Raw genomic sequence first — 18,162 nt, 5'->3', positions numbered from 1 at the left:
CAGAGTGGTGAGTGCAGAGTGCAGAGTGCAGAGTGCAGAGTGGTGAGTGCAGAGTGGTGAGTGCAGAGTGGTGAGGGCGCAGAGTGGTGAGGGCGCAGAGTGGTGAGGGCGCAGAGTGGTGAGGGCGCAGAGTGGTGAGGGCGCAGAGTGGTGAGGGCGCAGAGTGGTGAGGGCGCAGAGTGGTGAGGGCGCAGAGTGGTGAGGGCGCAGAGTGGTGAGGGCGCAGAGTGGTGAGGGCGCAGAGTGGTGAGGGCGCAGAGTGGTGAGGGCGCAGAGTGGTGAGGGCGCAGAGTGGTGAGGGCGCAGAGTGGTGAGGGCGCAGAGTGGTGAGGGCGCAGAGTGGTGAGGGCGCAGAGTGGTGAGGGCGCAGAGTGGTGAGGGCGCAGAGTGGTGAGGGCGCAGAGTAAGTGTGCAGAGCATTGTGTGCTGTTGAGTGCAGAGTGCTGTGTATTGGCAATGTTAATGACAATGCCCATTTATTTTTGATTTAAAGAAAAAAAATGTCATGAGCAATGACAATAGCTCTACCTTTAATGATGCCGAGACCATTGCATTGCAAATGCTTGTTATATAATGCAGGAGCCTGGGCTACTGCCCATTTCCTGGCATATGTATATTTTTATTGAATTGGAATATGGTTGGAGAATGCTGGCATAATGATGTCCTCGCCATGTGGGCACTCCCTGACAAATTCTGGTGGCCAGTCTTTTTCAGCTAGAAGAATGTCATAACCCTTAGAAAGTCGCTCCCAAAAGAGTGCTCTCAATTTTCTTGGTATGTCTCTCTCCATCCGGAGTGTTACTTCATATAACGTATGTGGAGAACTAACCCTGGTATCTGCAGTTTCAACTTGAATAAATTCATTCAAGTCCTCTGTCTCCAGATGATCCTTCAAGTTCTTGCGAGCTATTGTGACTCTTGTTGGGCTGTCCAACATTGTCTGAGCCCATTCCCCGTTCTTGAGTTGTGTCCTCAAGATCCTCGGCATGTCTGATTTTTGGACCTGCTACCTTCTTTTTGGTAAATTGAGGTTTCTTGCTTTTTTTAACGTGTTGATCGTCTTTGGACTTCCCGTTCTTCCTTGTGATCTGACCGTCCTCTTCTTTCGGATTTCTGTGACGAAGTTGTGAGAAGTTGGCCTGGCATATGATGTTCACTATTCTAGTGGGCACCTTGCACCAGTCCAAACGACCCTTATTGATGGTAGGTTTAAGACCACCTTTATAGAAAGCTATCCTAGTGGTAGCTGTGGAGCGCAGACTTCAGGCTAAGTCTAGAAGGAATGTAAAGCAGCTTGTTTTACCAATCTATAATCTCTTGAATGATCAAATGAAAGTACACCACACAAGGTATATATATAAAATATATCTATTTATTCTAAACACAACCCCTCTAGTCTCTTTATGAGGCTAGAGGCAAAAGTACAATACAACAACTTAAATAGCACACAGCAAACTAGCACAGTATACGTTTTGCCCCATATACTAAAATAGTGGTATAAGAACCACGTGAGGGATAGAAGTGAGGCCTAGGGCCTGTAGAACCGCTGGGGCAACCAAGAACCACCCAAGGTAGGGACGCAGGAGGCCTACAGGGGGCGCGTGCATTGTCTAAACACAGCAGCGAATCACCATAGACTTCTATGAGGAAAGTTTAAGTTACAAAGTTAAAGATTTAGGACACTTAGGAGTGGAATGCGAGGGAACCCCTTCAGTACTAGGCACTTAGAGAGTCAAGACACACGGAAGCACCAAAGTACTCGTGTTACCTCACCCAGGGAATCCGGGTGCATAGGTGTCTTTTCGTGTCGGGTTTCGTCGTCGATTCCTATGGAGAGCTGCAAAGAAGGGCTGCAGGCGACCAGGAGCAAAGTGTCCGGATTGATCCAAGAGTGGATTGGAGATCTGAAGAACCTGAAAGCAGAGGGTCAGAGTCTGGGTCACTAGCCAGTAACCAGGATGGCGACAGGAAGATGCCAGCCGATGTCTGGTGCTTTAAGGTGAAGTAGGTGAAGCCCGACTCTTCAGCCACGAGGTCCAAGAGGTGTCGACGACGACCAGGAGCTGGATTCGAGCTGTCCACGCCGGATGTCGAGTGTTGTTGCGTCGGTATCCGGATTGGACCCAACAAGCCTTGGCAACAGCAACTCACGCAAGATGACCAGATTGGCTTCGTTGCTGACCAGCAAGATCTGAGGGACTCACCCTTTGGAGGGGAGTCAGGGCACGTCTGGAGCAACCAGACGAGCCCAAGAAACAAAGGATTGTCCTTCGTGGGGACCCACTAGTCAATGTTCTAGAGATTGCGAAGGAGCCTCGAGCTGCGGTGAAGAAAGCGGGCACACAGAACACTCGTGGAGTGTAGGTCTCTCAGCTTCTGTGCAAAAGGTGCTCGGGGCAAGGGCAACAAATAGCCCAATGCACAACTTTGGGAAACTTCGGGAAGTAGGTGCACTTGCAAACTTGCAGGATGTCCAGGAGTTCCGGTCCCACGTCTCTCCTGATAGCTACAGGTCTCCGCTTTGCTGGGTACATGTGTCAGCCTCGGGATGTCTGGAAGTCCATGTCCTGTATCGCAGATCCTTCGGGATCCGGCGGGAGCCTCAAAAATGCAGACTGGCAAGATGCTTCTTTGGTGCCGGTTGAACAGGGGGTCACTCCTTGACCCCAAGGGAGATTTCTTCCGTCTTCCAGTCGATATGGAATGTCGAAGGTCGAAGATTTCATCCAGGGTAATCTAAAGTCCTAGTGACTGGGTTCCTATACTTATACCAAGTTTAGGGGTTGGACTAAATCTAGGGTCCCACCTATGGGAGGACCTGGGGAGGGAGTGGTTACACCATTTCCCCTTTGTCCAGTTTCGCGCCAGAGCTGGGGCCAGGTGTCCCAGCAACCTGTTGAACTGGGAAATGTATGGAGCACCTTGTGTGCCCCAGGCAGTTTCTGAAAAGCATTCACTGAATGCAACCCACCCTGCCCCAATACACTACAGCCTGTCTGGGGAGGTGCTGGCACCTCCCTGGACAGGAAACCTATTGTCCAGGCCTCCCCTGCCGGAGTTTCGTCCAGCAGCAGGAGGTCAGACTCGTGTCTGTGGCAGCAGCATCCATTTTGTGATGCTGAGGCTCTTTTAAACATTTACCGGGTAAGTAAGTGTGTACATGTCATCTCCCTCTAGAAATATGAAATGCTACCACCGCCGCCAGAACTGGCGTGGGAGTAGTATTCCAAAGCGTTTGACACCAAACACGACATGTTTTGATAAAGCCAAACCAAAGTTAGCATTAACCGCAAGGATTATAATGCATATATATATATATATATATATATATATATATATATATATATATATATATATATATATATATATATATCCTTTGCCAGGCTGCAAGTGCAGACCTGTGGTGCCATTTTGGAAGGCTTCCCAGGGGTGGCATAATACATGCTTCAGCCCTGGTAGACCTCCGGGGTACCTATGCCCATGGTACCGAAGGTACCATATACTAGGGGCTCACAAGGTAACTCAGTAACCAATCTGGTATGTACCTAAAGTACATGCTATCAATTTAGAGAGAGAACAGCTAGGCTGTGCTCCTGATTAGCAGGGGCACAGCCAGACTAAGGGGCTCATTATGATGGAGGATTTTCCGCATCCTCCGGGCCGGCGGAAGCCACCGCCGGCCCGGAGGATGCGGAAAATCCTCAGCGGACCCACCAAAGACCCACCGCCACATTAGGATGGCTGGTGGGTCCTGGTTTCCGTCCGCCGCGGTTGGCTTACAACCGCGGCGGAAAAGCTGTAACATGGCTGGCGGTGTCTATCAGACACCGCAAACCATATTAGGATGGCGTAAAATGTATGCTTTTCCGCGGCGGCTTTTCCGCCGTGGAAAAGCATAGAGACCTTCACTTCGGGGGCCCGTTGCGGGCCCCCTGGGTGAAGGGGGGTTGGGGGGTGCACATGTGGGGTACCTATGGTACCCCCCTGCATCTGCGTGAACAAAGCAGCAGGCACCGCGCGGTGCCTGCCGCTGTGTGCACGCAAATGCAGTGCATGCATTTTTAACATTGCGGCGGGTGCAGCTTGAAGCTGCACCCGCCGCAATGTTAAAGATAGAGGATGTGACCGCCATCCTGGCGGTCACATCCTAATTGCACTGGAGGGACCGCCGCAGCCCCTGCGGACGGTCCCTCCTCCTCTAGGGTGGCGGACGGACGCAAGTCCGTCCGCCATCCTAATGAGCCCCTAGAGTCGAAAAAAGAGGGAAACCCAGCAAAAGGTGGGGGAAACCATAGGAAGCAGACCCTACTCTCTTACAAAAGTCTGAAAGGTACGAGATGAACTTGTATCAGTATCTTGATATCTATCGGGTTTTCTCAAATTATACCTATTCCTGAGGTTATACCTCCTTTCAGAGGGCTCCTTTTGAGGAGACCTACCTCTGGATTGAGAACGCTTCTCTTTAGAAGTTTGTTTAGTGTTTACCCGCTTCTTTTTAGAAGGAGTAGGAGTGTTTTTAGTAAAGACATTTTCAGACTTTCAGACAGTTGGGGTTTTAATGAATTCCCTCCCAGACTGCCTAATTCTTCATAGGATTTTTCAATTATGATACCCTTTCTCCATCATCATAAATGAAGCTGGTGTCTGGGGTGCTGAAATAAGAATTCCTTCTCTAGTTTTAATAGGTTTATGAATTCTTGTCTAACAAAACCTTAACGTCTTCTATCCGGGCGATTCCCTATTAAAGTCGGATCGTGTTTTCGCATTCAAATCTTATTAAAATATTTCACGCTTTTGTTTATACTTCGTACTCCAACCTTATTGCCGCCTTTATACTGTTGCTCCAATCAAGTTTAATTTTAGAAAATTCTTTTGTCCAATACTAGCGCAGCTTTTAGTGTGATGTCAGTATTGTGAGAAAGTGGCTCTATATATACTGGACCAAAGTATGGTACAGTGTGTATAGAGACCACAAACCCCAGAGGTATAACAGAGGTTAAAGTCAGGGCTGACCTTACTCTCCAAAGTGGTAGCTTGGTCGAGCAGTAAGGCAGTACCAGAGGACAGTGTAAAGCATTTGTTGTACACACTCAGTCAGCAAAAGGTTTCACACAGTCAAGGACTGAACTCCAGGCCAATAGTTTTTATATCGAAAGATATAGTTGTTTTATTTTTAGAACCGACCAGTATCAAAATATACTTTTCTCAATTATGAGTGATCTCAGGTAAGTACTTGGCAGAATGGTAATAACTTTGTAAATACAATAGGTACAGGGGTCGCAGTAGGCAACACAATTCTAAACACAATTTAACATTGAGCTCAATGGATTTTTCTACAAAAATGCAGTTAATTACTTTGTAGATTACTTTTGTAATTCCAGGATTGGATCCTAGATTCAGTCCTGGGGTGAAGCTGAAAACAGTTTAGTAGAAACGTTTTGGTTATTGCAATGCTTTTTAAGGAATATAAAGGTATTTTAAAAGTTCGCACTTCGAAACTTTTCAGGAAAAATCTAGCAATGTTATCCAATGGGAGAAAATTCAGGTAAAGTACGTTCTCGTTACTTTTGTAATCCAGTACTGGGCTCTTAGGTCAAGCACTGGTATCTCTACTTAAGACAGGTAAGTATTTAAGTTTCGGAAGTTGGTATGATTTTTTAGGAATAGTTTACAAAAGTAGGCAGAAGAAATTTCAAAGAAAAACAGTCAATGGTTTCCTGTAAGAGAAAATTAAGGTTACTAGTAAACACAGTTAGGATTACTTTTGCGGTTCAGTACTGGGCTAAAAAGTACAGTACTGGCTTCTCTCCTGATCACAGGTGAGTATTCGGCTGATTTTAGATGAATATTTTAAAGTTTCAAAACTTCACACTTAGAAGATTTTTCAAGTCAAACCAGTCAATGTTATCCAATGGCAGGAAAGTGAGTTATCGGTTTCCAGGTGAGCACTCGACCAATGAAGTTAAGGTTCTGGGCATAGTCAGGGGTCCTCCAGGGTCAGGTAGGTACAGTTGGTACACCCTCAGCGGCAAAGGGGCAGCCGGGTGCAGAGGTAGTTAGGCCCAATATTATCCAATGAGGGGCAGGGGGCCTTCAGTTGCTGGCTGCTGGCTAGTAGGCCACGTGGCTGTGGGAGCTGGGCTCCTGGTCACTTGCTCAGGGCAAATGGGGAAGTAGGATAGGATACGGGGTGCACGGCCAGAGGCACTCAGGAGGCCGGGTGCAAGGTGCTTTTGAGCCGTCGGGCGCTCAATGTTATTCAATGGGAAAGGTAAAAAGAGAACAAAGGATGCAGACTCGGGGACGGTGATTCTTCAGGTGCGACCACCACTTCAAGAGGTAAGTTGGGATCTTGGAGAAGAGGTAGGTTCCCCAAAGGAAGGCACAGGGGGCCGCAGGGCGCCGGGTGCAGGGGTGTCTTTGGGCGTCCCTGGTTCCTGGTTCTGAGGCTGTAGGCGTCGTCTGGTTCGTCGAGGAGGATCTTTGGGCACTGGACTTCGGGTCCCAGTCACGGGGGGACGTCCTCGTGGTCTTGGATCACTCTGGCACGGGCCGGGCTCGGCGGGTGCAGAATGGGTTGGTCTGGTGCTTCCTGGCTGGCACCAGGGGTAGGGTTGTTGAAGCAGGGCCTCTGCTTATGGGAGTCCCAGTCTTCAAGAGGGTCAAGGCAGGCAGGTCCTCCAGGGGTACCAAGGTTGCTGTCCGCAGGAGTCGCCAGGATTAAGCAGGAGCAGGTTCCAGGATCGACAGGCCGGTACGGCTGGGGCCAAGCCAGTCTGTGTCGCCCTGTTGTTAGAAGCTGCACGGCGGGTCTTCTTGTTGATCTTCTTTCTTCTTTTCTTATCGGGATCTGAGGAAGGAATTTTCAGGGAGCCCCTAAATACTGGATTTAGGGGAGTTACAGATAGGGCAAGGGTAGTGTAATTTTGTTCTTTGTCAGATCTGTGGCTGAGCACCTAGAGACATGTAGTATAGTGCGATGTAGAACACACTTGCACACTGCTGATAAAAAGCCCAAATGACTTTTGGCCAACACTGCTGTTAACTAAAGACAAATATTAACACTAGATTAGCCACTATGACCAGAAATGCCTGTAGCCTCTTTTGTTTTTTGAATTTAGGAGTTTCTAACTTTCATGTTCATGGCTTTTTCAGGAAAGAACTAAAATGTTCTTTTCCCAATACTTGTATTCTGAATAAATTGATAGGAATCTTGTTTTACTCAAGTACCTTGATCTCCCCCAATGCTTCCATAACCTGCACATACTGCAAACATAGCCATAGTGGATTATAAAGTAATCATCTTAAGTTTGGGATCACAATATGTAAATGCTCACAATAAATAAATACATTCTGATATTTTGTAAGGAACACCCTCTGAATCACCCTGCCACCCCCCCCCCCCCTCCGAGATTTCTTTTGGGAACATTACTATTTAATGCACGTTTAAAAAGGAGGACGACAACAGTAGGTGTAATTATACTATTCACATATGTTAAATGTTTAGGGGGCACTGCGGCGCCTTCATGATGTCTGTGTACTAATCTCATTTAGACTTTCAGGACATTTGGATTAAACATTTGGGCATTGGGTTGTAGTTTGGAATTCCTTCATTAGATTTTCCATTATCTTGCAGTGTAGAACAGGGCAATACAGAATTGTCTCGCTGCGACTTGATTATATCTTCGGATTGAGGACAGAACAATTGTCACTCATTTTCCCTGTACGTTTCCGCCATTCAGGGCACATTTTAAATTAAAATATTGCATGTCAAAGGGCCCTGCGTGTATGGAAAAAAGATGCCTCATCTCAGAGCCATTTACTTTTTTTTGCATAGAAAACAATCTCACACCTTGCACATGTGTTTTCACTACACAAACAAAGTCAAACAAGCACTATAAACATGTATTTTGCTCAGCAAGCTTTACTCTTGTGCAGGGCGCGTGGTGGCACTTTGAGAGATGAAGGCACATGTCTTGACCGTCACCACAAATGCAGGATAGTGCTGTTTCTTTCAAGCAGAAGTCGTCTTCACACTCCTTGATTAACTCATGTCTAATCTCTTTCTTCTAGGAATCTCTTCTAAGACTTTGTGAGAAAATGACACCAAGCAACAAGTTAGAATGCTCTGATCAAATTGAAAGAGTCTTACAAGTGTATCTCCTTCTTGTAGAACATGAAGAAGGGTCTAAGATTCCAAGACCAAAAGACGTTTGTCAGGTAAGTCGTGGATGTACTTGCATAGTAGTGCACACTTATAATTGTGACACAACCGGTTTGTCTGAATAATGTGCGAGTCAAAATAAAAAGCTGCCAGGAATGAGCTAGTTTTATGTAAATCTTCATGGTGGCAACTAAACAGAAGTTCTAGATGTACTTCATCTAACAGACATTTTGGGATTTAAAAAATGTGTGTGGAAAATATACAGGTATTTTTATATTAAGTGCTAAATGGCCAAACCAAATAATGTCTAGTTGCATTTCCATATGAGTACACAAAGAAAGAGAATGTACACACTAACACAAGAGAAGTGTTTTCAGGGTTTCTAATGCTAAAAGGAAGGGGAAGAGTTATTTTATACACAGGAAGCAGGTTACACAGTTTTGGGGTCACATCGGAGCATATATCCCCTCTTAGCTCACATGTTGAGAGGAGAACAGATAATATGAGGTTGCGGGCAGAGAGAGTAGGTTTCTCTTATACCTGCGAGGACGAATCGTACTGTAGGGGTAAGTGGGTGCAAGTTTTGCGTGTAATTTGTAGACCATGCAAATGATTTTGATCCTGTTCCTGCACGGATTGGATGCTAGTTGGAGTTTTTGTAGGTTAAGAAAAGAAGGGGAGTGGTCAGGTTGGTGATATTCAGTAGCCTGATGGTGTGAAAGTTCATATCCAAATCTAAAGGTTGTCAGGAAGCCATCTGCAGGCAGATTATTAGATGTGAATGGAAGGGTGTGCTGGGAAAAACATGACAAATCCACTTGGTAAGAGAGCTGACATGGGAAGTTATATCATTCTAACAGTTCAAATAAATACTGAAATCTTGTGACCTTTCTCAGGTTCATAACTTTTATTTCCCTGCACAAAGGCGTACGTGTGAAGGATAGCCTCAGTATATTCACTTTTGGCAGATGCATCACCTAATTAGCAATCTGTTTTAGGAATGAATGTTTGTAATTTAAAATAAATGGAAAATGATTTTATCTTTTTTTTAGTCCACTGACCTCCGAGCCTCATCAGCAGGGTGTCCAATTATTTAACTAATAATTCAGTTGAATAGACTAGAAGGATGACCAAAGAAGAATAATAATATTGAAATGTCTGTGGAGTAAGTGTCATGTTTGCAGAGTCCTCTTGCCTCCAGATCACAGTTTGATACCATGTGTAAATCTATGATACTGTAATTGACTCGTATTAATGTGCCTATCAGAAAACCTGTGCTTCTGTTTAATAGCCTTAATATTCCATGCTAACCCTCTATCTGTTATCGTGCTACTAAGGTACTTGCTTGTCAGCGGAAACTACTACGTCTTCTCACAGTTTTTGCTATACAATTATAATTTATAGCAGTCCTCCTTTCTGTATAAATTAAAAGGAAGACAAACCCCAGGCTCAACATCATGGAAATGAATGCTGTATTTGTAATCCAATCGTTTAACATAGGCTTCTCTTATCTGAAAACCCCTATATTGTTTCTTGCATAGAGCCTACTGTACAAATAGTCAAAATTTATAAGGGAAAGCTTACGAAAAAGCTTACAACCACGCCACACCCCCAGGCACTCTAATGAAATTAGTAATATTTCCATTACTAGAGGCAAGCATTCGCATGATTCTATATAGACTGTGTAGGAGAGTAGGGTCTGCTTCCTATGGTCACCCCCACTTTTTGCTTTTGCTTTACTGGTTTTCGACTTAGATGTGGCTGTGGGCCTGCTAATCAGACCCACAGCCCAGATGCACTCTCTCTAAATTCACACCATGTACTCCAGGTACATCCACAATTGGGAATTGGCTCACCTTATCAGCCCCTGTAGAAGTGTACCCTAGGTACTCGGGGCATAGGTGTAACCAAGGCCTACCAGGGGCTGCAGCATGTATTATGCCACCCCTGGCTGGCCACTCAAACTGACACAACTGGCTGGCCACTCAAACTGACACAACTGGCTGATCACTCAGCTGGGGCAAGGTCGTGTAATCACCCCTTGCTTAGCTATAGTATTCCTACATCTACCCTTATATATAGACACACAGTAACCTATAAGTCACTCCTATGGCAGGCCTTAACAATCCTGGAGGCAGAATGCTTGGTTATGTGTGAGATGGTGCTCTAGCATGAGCTGAGCCGGTCTGCAGCTTGCGGAGCGATGTCCTTATAGCTGTTCTATGATATCGCCATACCATATACTCTTAAGTGCATTATAATCCTCGCGTTTGTATGCTAACTTTGGTTTGGCTTTATCTAAACATGTCGTGTAAGGTGTCATACGCTTTGGAATACTACCCCCTTGCCAATTCTGGCGACGGGGGTAGCATTCCACCCTTCTAGAGGGAGAAGACATGTTGTTGCTGACTATCCCTGTTAAAGTTAACCAGAGCCCCAGCGTCACAAAATGGACGCTGCTGCCACAGACACAAGTCTGACCTCCTGCTGCTGGGAGTCCTTCCAGTCACGGAGGTTTGGACAATAGGTTTCCTGCCTGGAGAGGTGCGAGCACCACCCCAGACAGGACTTTGTGTATTGGGACAGGGAGGGCTGAATAGATTGAGACACTGCCTGGGGTATACTAGGTGCTCCATGCATAGTCCAGTTCAAACCGGTGCTGGGGCACTCCAGCCCCAGCTCTGGCGCGAAACTGGACAAAGGAAAGGGGGTGCAACCACCCCCCTTCCTGGTCCCACCCATAGGAGGGACCTAGAAAGTAATCCAGCCCCTTTTAGTTGTATAAAGGTAGGAGCTGAACCCCAGGAGATTAGATTAATCCTGGAATCGACTTGAAACGAAACTCTGGACCCTTCGACATTCACCTGAGCTGAGTGACCACCCTGGGCAACCAGGCACCATCCTGCAACTCGACGGCTTGCTTTGTCCCTGTTCCCGCCGGAACCCGAGCACAGAGCCTGACAAGACCTCGACTCCCGGACCTCTCTGACCCCACTGCACGACTCCAGCACAGCTGAGCCCCGTGGAAGGCGTCAGAACCCGTGGAACCAGGCAACTTGGAAAGTCTTCAACTTGCTAACAGCGCAGCTCCTGAGGCATCCTCGAAGCTGTGCCCTGGGGACTGAGACACCCCGACACCGAGCTCCACGTGCACCGAAGACCAGCCCTCCACACTCCACAAGATCTGCGTGGGGCCCTTCTGCTTGTGTTCTGCTCGACGCGTTGTCCCGGTTGCTGGCCAGTTGGCTAGTTGCCCTGTGACGACGATCCTTTTGAAAATCCATCGCTGGTCTGGTTGCTCCAGACTGGCCTTGCTTCCTGAGGAGGTGAAGTACCTCAGACCCTCCTGGTCTGCACCAGAAGCCTTTTGTGTATCCTGCGTGGGTTGCCTTTGCTTAGGCTTGTTGGCTCCGATCTTGAAGTCGACCCCTCCATCTGTGAGAACCTTCGTGGGACAGCTCCTCTCCAGCACCTGGTCGTCCTCGACGCCTCCTAGTCCGCGTGGCTGCAAAGACTAGCTTCACGACAGCACCTGATTGCTCCTCGACGACGTCTGGTTCCTTCCTGGTTCCACCCGGTCACTGGCTAGTGACCTAGACTCTGTCCCCTCTGCTTTCAGGTCTTCTTCAACTCTGATCTACCCTTGGATCCACCCGGACATCTTCCTCCTGGTCGCCTACAGCATCTTCTTCCAAGGCTCCATAGCAATCAACGAGAAAACCCGACACACTTTGACACCTATGCACCCGCAGCCCGTGGGTGAGGTAACACGAGTACTTCGGTGCTCCTGTAGGGATTGACTATCCTAGTGTCTGGTTTATTAGTTGTATCTTCCTATTTAGACCGGAAGTGTCCTACATCTTCGTTACTTACCTTTTTAAGTTCCCATTGACTTTCTATTGACTCTCGCATGAGTGTACTGACACTGCACGCGCCGCCTGTGGGCCTCCCACTCCTAACCTAAGGTTCAGATAGTGTAGCCCCAGCGATTCTCTAGGCCCTAGGCCTTTCCTTTTCCCGAGTCGTGGTTCCTATACCACTTACTTAGTATATGGTTTTAGGCGCCCTTAGGGCCTAACTGTAAATTGTGCTATTTAAAGCATTTCTAAGAGTAACTTGTTATGTGCTTTTGCCTCTGATCTCATAAAGTGTTCAGAAGAGTGTGTTAGTAAATAAATACATATATATTTTATATATATCCTGTGTGGTGTCCTTTCATTTGGTATTCAAGGGGTTACATATGGTAAAACAGCTGGCTTTACACGCTCTCAAGAGTCTTTTAGCCTAAGACTCTTCTGTCCACGCTACCACTAGGATAGCTGGTCTATAAGGTTGACTTACAACCATCACCATAAGGGTTGTTTGGACTGATGCAAGGTGTTCACTAGAATAGTGAACATCATATACCAGGCCAACTTCTCACAGACTGTATTAACAAATACATATTCTTTACTGTGTACACTCAAGCAGCATCTCTGTTTGGAATCCATATTGCGTTGCAATGAAATGCATTTTAAATGCAGAAGAGGCCTAGAAATATTTGTAGGTAAACCATTTTTGCACTTTATTGCATATGTACTTTGAACAACGTAGTGCCTATCCAAACGGAGCTTTACAATTACAGGCTCTTTCAATCAGTTTTGTATGCTGAATATCATTATAATCTCCCAGACAGACTAGCACAACTCTTTGGTCTCCTTTATAATGATTTGGAACAAAAGCTTCAATAATGTTGTGATTTGATTACCCTGCTTATGAGCTAAGTTTACTCATCACACTCCGTTGTATGTCCCCCTTAGTAGCACCACTTGTATTGTGTGACTACAAAGTGATTGCTGTCTGATGTGTAAGTCACGTACCAGCCTTTGCTGCACACTAACCCAGCCAACTTACAGACCACTGTACTACCATAGCTTGGAAGAGCCCAGCAGTGCCTCTAAAGAAAGAAATTTACATGTTGAGATCTTCAAAATTTTTCCTTTTGTTATTTAAAAGGAATACAGGCAATTTTACCTGGAGAAAAATACAGAAAAGATGCCTGTTTGACTTTTTCACCAGCATCTGGGATTTAAGTTGATGAATGAGGTGACCAATAAGAATTTTTTTTCAAGATGTTGAATATTTAAACACAATTTCATGCCCTGGGCACTGCAGTGGCAAACCCAATTGCCAGTTAGTAATTCAGTTGCCTGCTGAAGGTTACAAACCCTTAAGACGACATTTAACTGGCACCACTGAATTTACTCACCCTACTCTAGATATTTTTACTGAGTTTAATTGATAAACCTAAGAATAGATAGGTGTTTATTTACTGTTGCTTGTGGCTATACATTTTAGGCGGCCTATAATTAACAAAATATAGAAATATGTGAATTTGCAGTTGACTTGCAGAAGTGATTGATGCTTTTATGTTGGTTTAATGCATGATAAAACATTCACCATTCTTCCAATTCATGTTGTAGACTATGACTGAAATGCTCAAGACACCCTGCTTATCGGAAAGCTGCTGTGAGAGAATTCTCGAGATTATTAGAACTTTATTTCTTGATGAACATGTTTCCCTTCTAAGTACAACTGTGGAGGAAACAGTGAAAAAGGTAATGTGGGTTTCTCATAAAATATTGATCAACTTATAGAAAGAATGTTTTTAATGAAGGAGTGTGCTGGCTTTTACTACTACAAATTTGCAGTGACCTATTTTCATGCACTTTTATAGGATAGCTTTTGATACTCTGGTACTTCTACTGAAGGAGGTGGCTGGTAACTGCTCTTATGGTCATTGATTGACACGGCCACCGGCATCCATCCATTATCGTTATCTGGCAGCTATGCTTGGTGGTACATGTTGGAGTAGATTAAAAAGTAGGATGTTATCATGCCGTTTCTGCCTCCAGGATGAGGTGTAAGGTGCAAAGGAGCAGGATCAGCATTTAGAAACATTGTCATAGAAGTCAGAAGGTCTGCATTTCCACTACAAGATGATTAATAGAAATGTTTGCAAAATAGACTGGGGCACTCTTCCATGAGACAACAAAAGGAATGATGGGCGTGAGGACTCTGGACAATACAGAGATGCTATATAGAGTTCTGTAGGCTGGACATATATTTTTGTTGTCAAATTATGTGTATGTGTTGACTGCTTCAATGACAGCGCTGAGATCGTGGCAATGAAAGGTATTGAAGGTGTCCTAGCCGACTGATTGTGTGCTCTTGGAGTAACTCTGTGGTTCAGTCATTTCTGCATCGAGGATCACTCCAGAGAGTTCTTGAAAGTATAATTTGTTAAAAGCTCACAATTAAGTTTCCCCATTCCTTTGTGGTAAAGGTACACTCTTTGGACTCTGCTGAAACTCCCTGACTTTTACTGGCCATTTAGTTTGTTATATGATGCGGGCAGCTTAATTGAAAAGTTAGATTGCTCATCTGAAATAAAATGTTATTTTAATTCAGCCCTGATTTAAAATGACATGCACTTGAGTAGCTAATGCTATGTACTTTAAACTACCTGGCCTAAAAATTTTACCTTTTTTGCGGAATTTGATATAGCGCAAACTCGACCCAAAGTTATTGGAGTGGTTTACATGAGCACCAGTCACCTTCATTTTGTTAGGCACAGGTATATTAAGTGATTTGCCCAGAATCACTGGATGTTGAGCGTCCTGCCGAGACTCAAACCTGGTTCTCCAGCTTCGAGGTGGACCTCTGTAGCCGTTTTCTTGTGCGTATTGAAGTATGAGGGACCACTGTTAACATATGGATGAGCGCACAAAGGATACTTCTAGGAACAAAGGGTGTATTTTAAGTTTACAGGCTCACTCATGTTTCTAAAGTTCAGCTGCTGTGTGTTTAATTTGTCCCTTGGCTTATATCCGTTAGATGTAAAGTGCTGTGCAGTGCAGGAGTGGTTACTCTGCACTTGTATGTGTGCCTGGGAAGGGGACAGTATAGAGATAGAGCTGTGCTGTGCAGTGCAGTGTGTTCATGTTGAATGCATGTACTGGGTGTATGTATGCCTGTGAGTTATACATTACATGAGATATAGTGCTCTGCAGTGATGCATGGCGAGTTTGTATAAAAAATATTATTTAGTTATATTTATTTTCTAGAGCAAAGCAAACCTGGCACAGGTAAGCGTAAGTGGTACTTTTCAAGGCAGGTTGAACAATACAAGCAAGCTCAATAAAAATTATTTAGTTACAGGTTTGTAAATGCTTGGAATACAGTGGAAATTACTGTTAGATTACTTTTCACATTACTTTACAGATTACTTTTTCTACTCAGTGTGATATACCTAGATATCTCACTGGGACATTTCCTAGAGCAAAGGTAAGTAAAGCAGTTTTTAGATATTTGCAGTTTTTCAAGTTCTCAAACAAAACCAACTTCACACACCAATATAACAAAGACTGCAGGTTCGGAGACGAAGATCTTCTGGAGGTGACCACCGGTTGGAGAGCTAAGCTGGGATGCCTGGGGATGCTGGGACACCATCGGTTGGGCTACCCAAGGCCATGCGACGTCAGGTGCAGGAGTGTCTTTAGGTGTCAGGTTTTTCTTACCAGCTCTGGTCACTGTCGGGGGGGGGGGTTCTCCAGAAAGGGGATGCAGGCTTCAATTGAAGATTCAAGGCAGGCCAGAGATCAGCAGATCTCAGGTCAGGATCACTGGGGAGACCTCCTTGTGGTGTTGGACTACTCGACTACCTCAGTCTTGCTCACTCTCTTCTGGAAACTTTTTTACCATGATTTGTGAGTCAGATTGCCATTCTGTAAATAAACTTACAAGGTTAGAACAACAAATAGACACTTTCAGATTCATGAACTGAAAATATATCGACCAATTAAATGCAACTATTTTTTAAATTTCAGTTTTTTGAGTCTAGTTTATGAATAAAACGCAATATACAGCTATATTTGTGTTTTGTGACTTTCTCAAAAAGTGCTTGTAATTAAAGTGCCCCTTTTTGACATGTTACTCTATGCCCAATTTTGCCTCTTACTCTATGCAATTTTGACTCGAAGTGCATTGGGCCCCTGCTAAGCAGATCCCCAGTGTCAGTTCTCTTTCCCAAAATTGTACAATTGTTTCCCCAATTGGCAATATCTTTAGCACTCCCTGTAAGCCCCTAGTTAATGTACCCCTGGTATCTAGGGCAAGAAGGGTAAAGAGGGTCCCTAAGGGCTGCAGCATGTATTGTGCCACCCTAAGGGACCCCTCTCCAAACACATCCAGACTGACACTGCAGGCTGCATGCCTTGATGCAGACAAACGTGAAAACACAACATGGCAGACTGCACTGTATCTCTGTTAGAACAAGTAATAATACTCGTGCAGTCGCGCACTGTTCACTTGGTGATATGCACCTAAACCTATTAATTACTTGAACACAATATTTCAATTTGTATTATTCGGTTTATCTGTCATTATCTATTCATCATGACAATCAAAAACTTAATTCATTCATTATTGTCCTTGTTGGTCAATCACAAATCAATACTCAAATTAATAATCATTGATGATCATAGTATGCCATGCCTGCAGACACTGCATGTCATGTAGGTAAGTCACTCCTACAGCAGGCCTTACAGCCCTAAGGCAGAGTGCACTATATTACATGTGTGGGCATATCTGCACAAGCAGATACGTCCCTGTGCTGGTCAGTTCAATTGCTGCCAGAGCAAGTGATCAGGGAAGCCATTTTAACTACATGTGCTGGGTACTAATCAAAAACGAGTTTCACAGCTACATAATGGCTTTAATGAAACCACAGATGTTTGGTACAAAGCATTTTGTATAAATAAACCCACACTGATTCGAGTGATGGATTTAGTAATCAACTTAGGGCAACTTAAAGAGGCCTCATGAAGACCTTCCAACTACTGGTTTACTGACTGACTGGTCCTAGCCAGCCTGCCACAACAGATGAGTTTCTGATCTCCAGATGTGAGGGTCTTTGCTCTCAGCCAGTGGAATTGGAATTTGTTTATTGTACAGTTAATAAAAACTCACAATATTACACAATAGATAAAAAGTCGTTGACTGTATAAAAAAAGCTTTTACAAAAGAGGTGTTGCACATTGATAAAATCACAAGGAGTCTATAGTAAATTAATGAGTCTTTCCTGTTGGTTGCGGCCTTAATACTTGTAGTTCTTATGGTTGTAAGGCCGTTGGAGAAATCACTGTTCTCCTGATATGATTAGTTGTTTCACCCAACTGTCTTTTCATTTAGTTTTGTGAGTGATTTCATATTTTATTATAAGTGCGCTCTCTTGGTTAGGGTGGCTCTGTGCTCAAGTGAGGAGACCAATTTGATAACTTTCGACACTGCTTTTTTAAAGGTCCCAAAATCCGTTCTTGTTTCCCAGAGTGTTTTTAGTCCTAGGCTCTTCAGTGAGTTTGTTAGGTAGGCCCTTGCAGGTGAGATTTCTTTGGCGTTCAGCTCAATCCATAGGTTGGCGTTTAGGGATCCTTGCTCGCGTCTTTAATTTTGCGCCAGATTTTTATATATTGGCCTTTCCTCTCCACAGATTGTTTCAGCAGTCCAAATTCGAGACGAATTTGAGCGGGCGAAGAATTTTTAGGGAGGTGGAAGATTGACCTATATGCACGACTGATAGTATTGTCCAGAATGCTTGCATCTTTACCTCGCATTGATTCGCTGCCGTAGGAGAGCATAGGCTGTAGGCGAGATTTTATTACCTGTAAGAGTGGCGCTAATGTCCTGTCAGGGAGAGCTTTCTGCAGGGGCCTTGTTGATAGTTGGAAAGTCATGCCCTTCCGGCGAATGGCCTCTAGTTGTTGCTTAAAGAAGCCGTTGCCCTCTATTATGACTCCTAGATATTTGTATGAGGTTATCAGTTCTAATCTTTGATTGTCCAGGTACCATGCGGGTTTCCGTTTTTTGTTGTAGTTCATTGGCATGACTTTGGTTTTGTTCAGATTGATTGTTAAGGAATTTGCTTTCAAAAATGCATTGGTTCTGTCCAGAAGGTTTTG

General features: G+C 44.7%; 1 protein-coding gene across 2 annotated transcripts in view; it reads left to right on the top strand.

Moving 5' to 3' along the window:
- Positions 1 to 18,162, top strand: part of UTP20 (UTP20 small subunit processome component) — a 1,109,880-nt gene that overhangs the window by 178,487 nt on the left and 913,231 nt on the right. For both annotated transcript variants that reach the window (XM_078675325.1, XM_078675316.1), the window contains exons 9-10: positions 8,074 to 8,220; positions 13,627 to 13,761. In XM_078675325.1, the coding sequence (XP_078531451.1) occupies positions 8,074 to 8,220; positions 13,627 to 13,761 (282 nt within the window). The remainder of the gene's footprint in view (positions 1 to 8,073; positions 8,221 to 13,626; positions 13,762 to 18,162) is intronic.

The sequence above is a fragment of the Lissotriton helveticus genome, chromosome 1_1 (assembly GCF_964261635.1).
Source record: "Lissotriton helveticus chromosome 1_1, aLisHel1.1, whole genome shotgun sequence".
In the NCBI taxonomy this organism is placed as follows: domain Eukaryota; kingdom Metazoa; phylum Chordata; class Amphibia; order Caudata; family Salamandridae; genus Lissotriton; species Lissotriton helveticus.
Note: the sequence above shows the minus strand (reverse complement) of the source record. Positions and strands in the feature narration are given on the sequence as shown.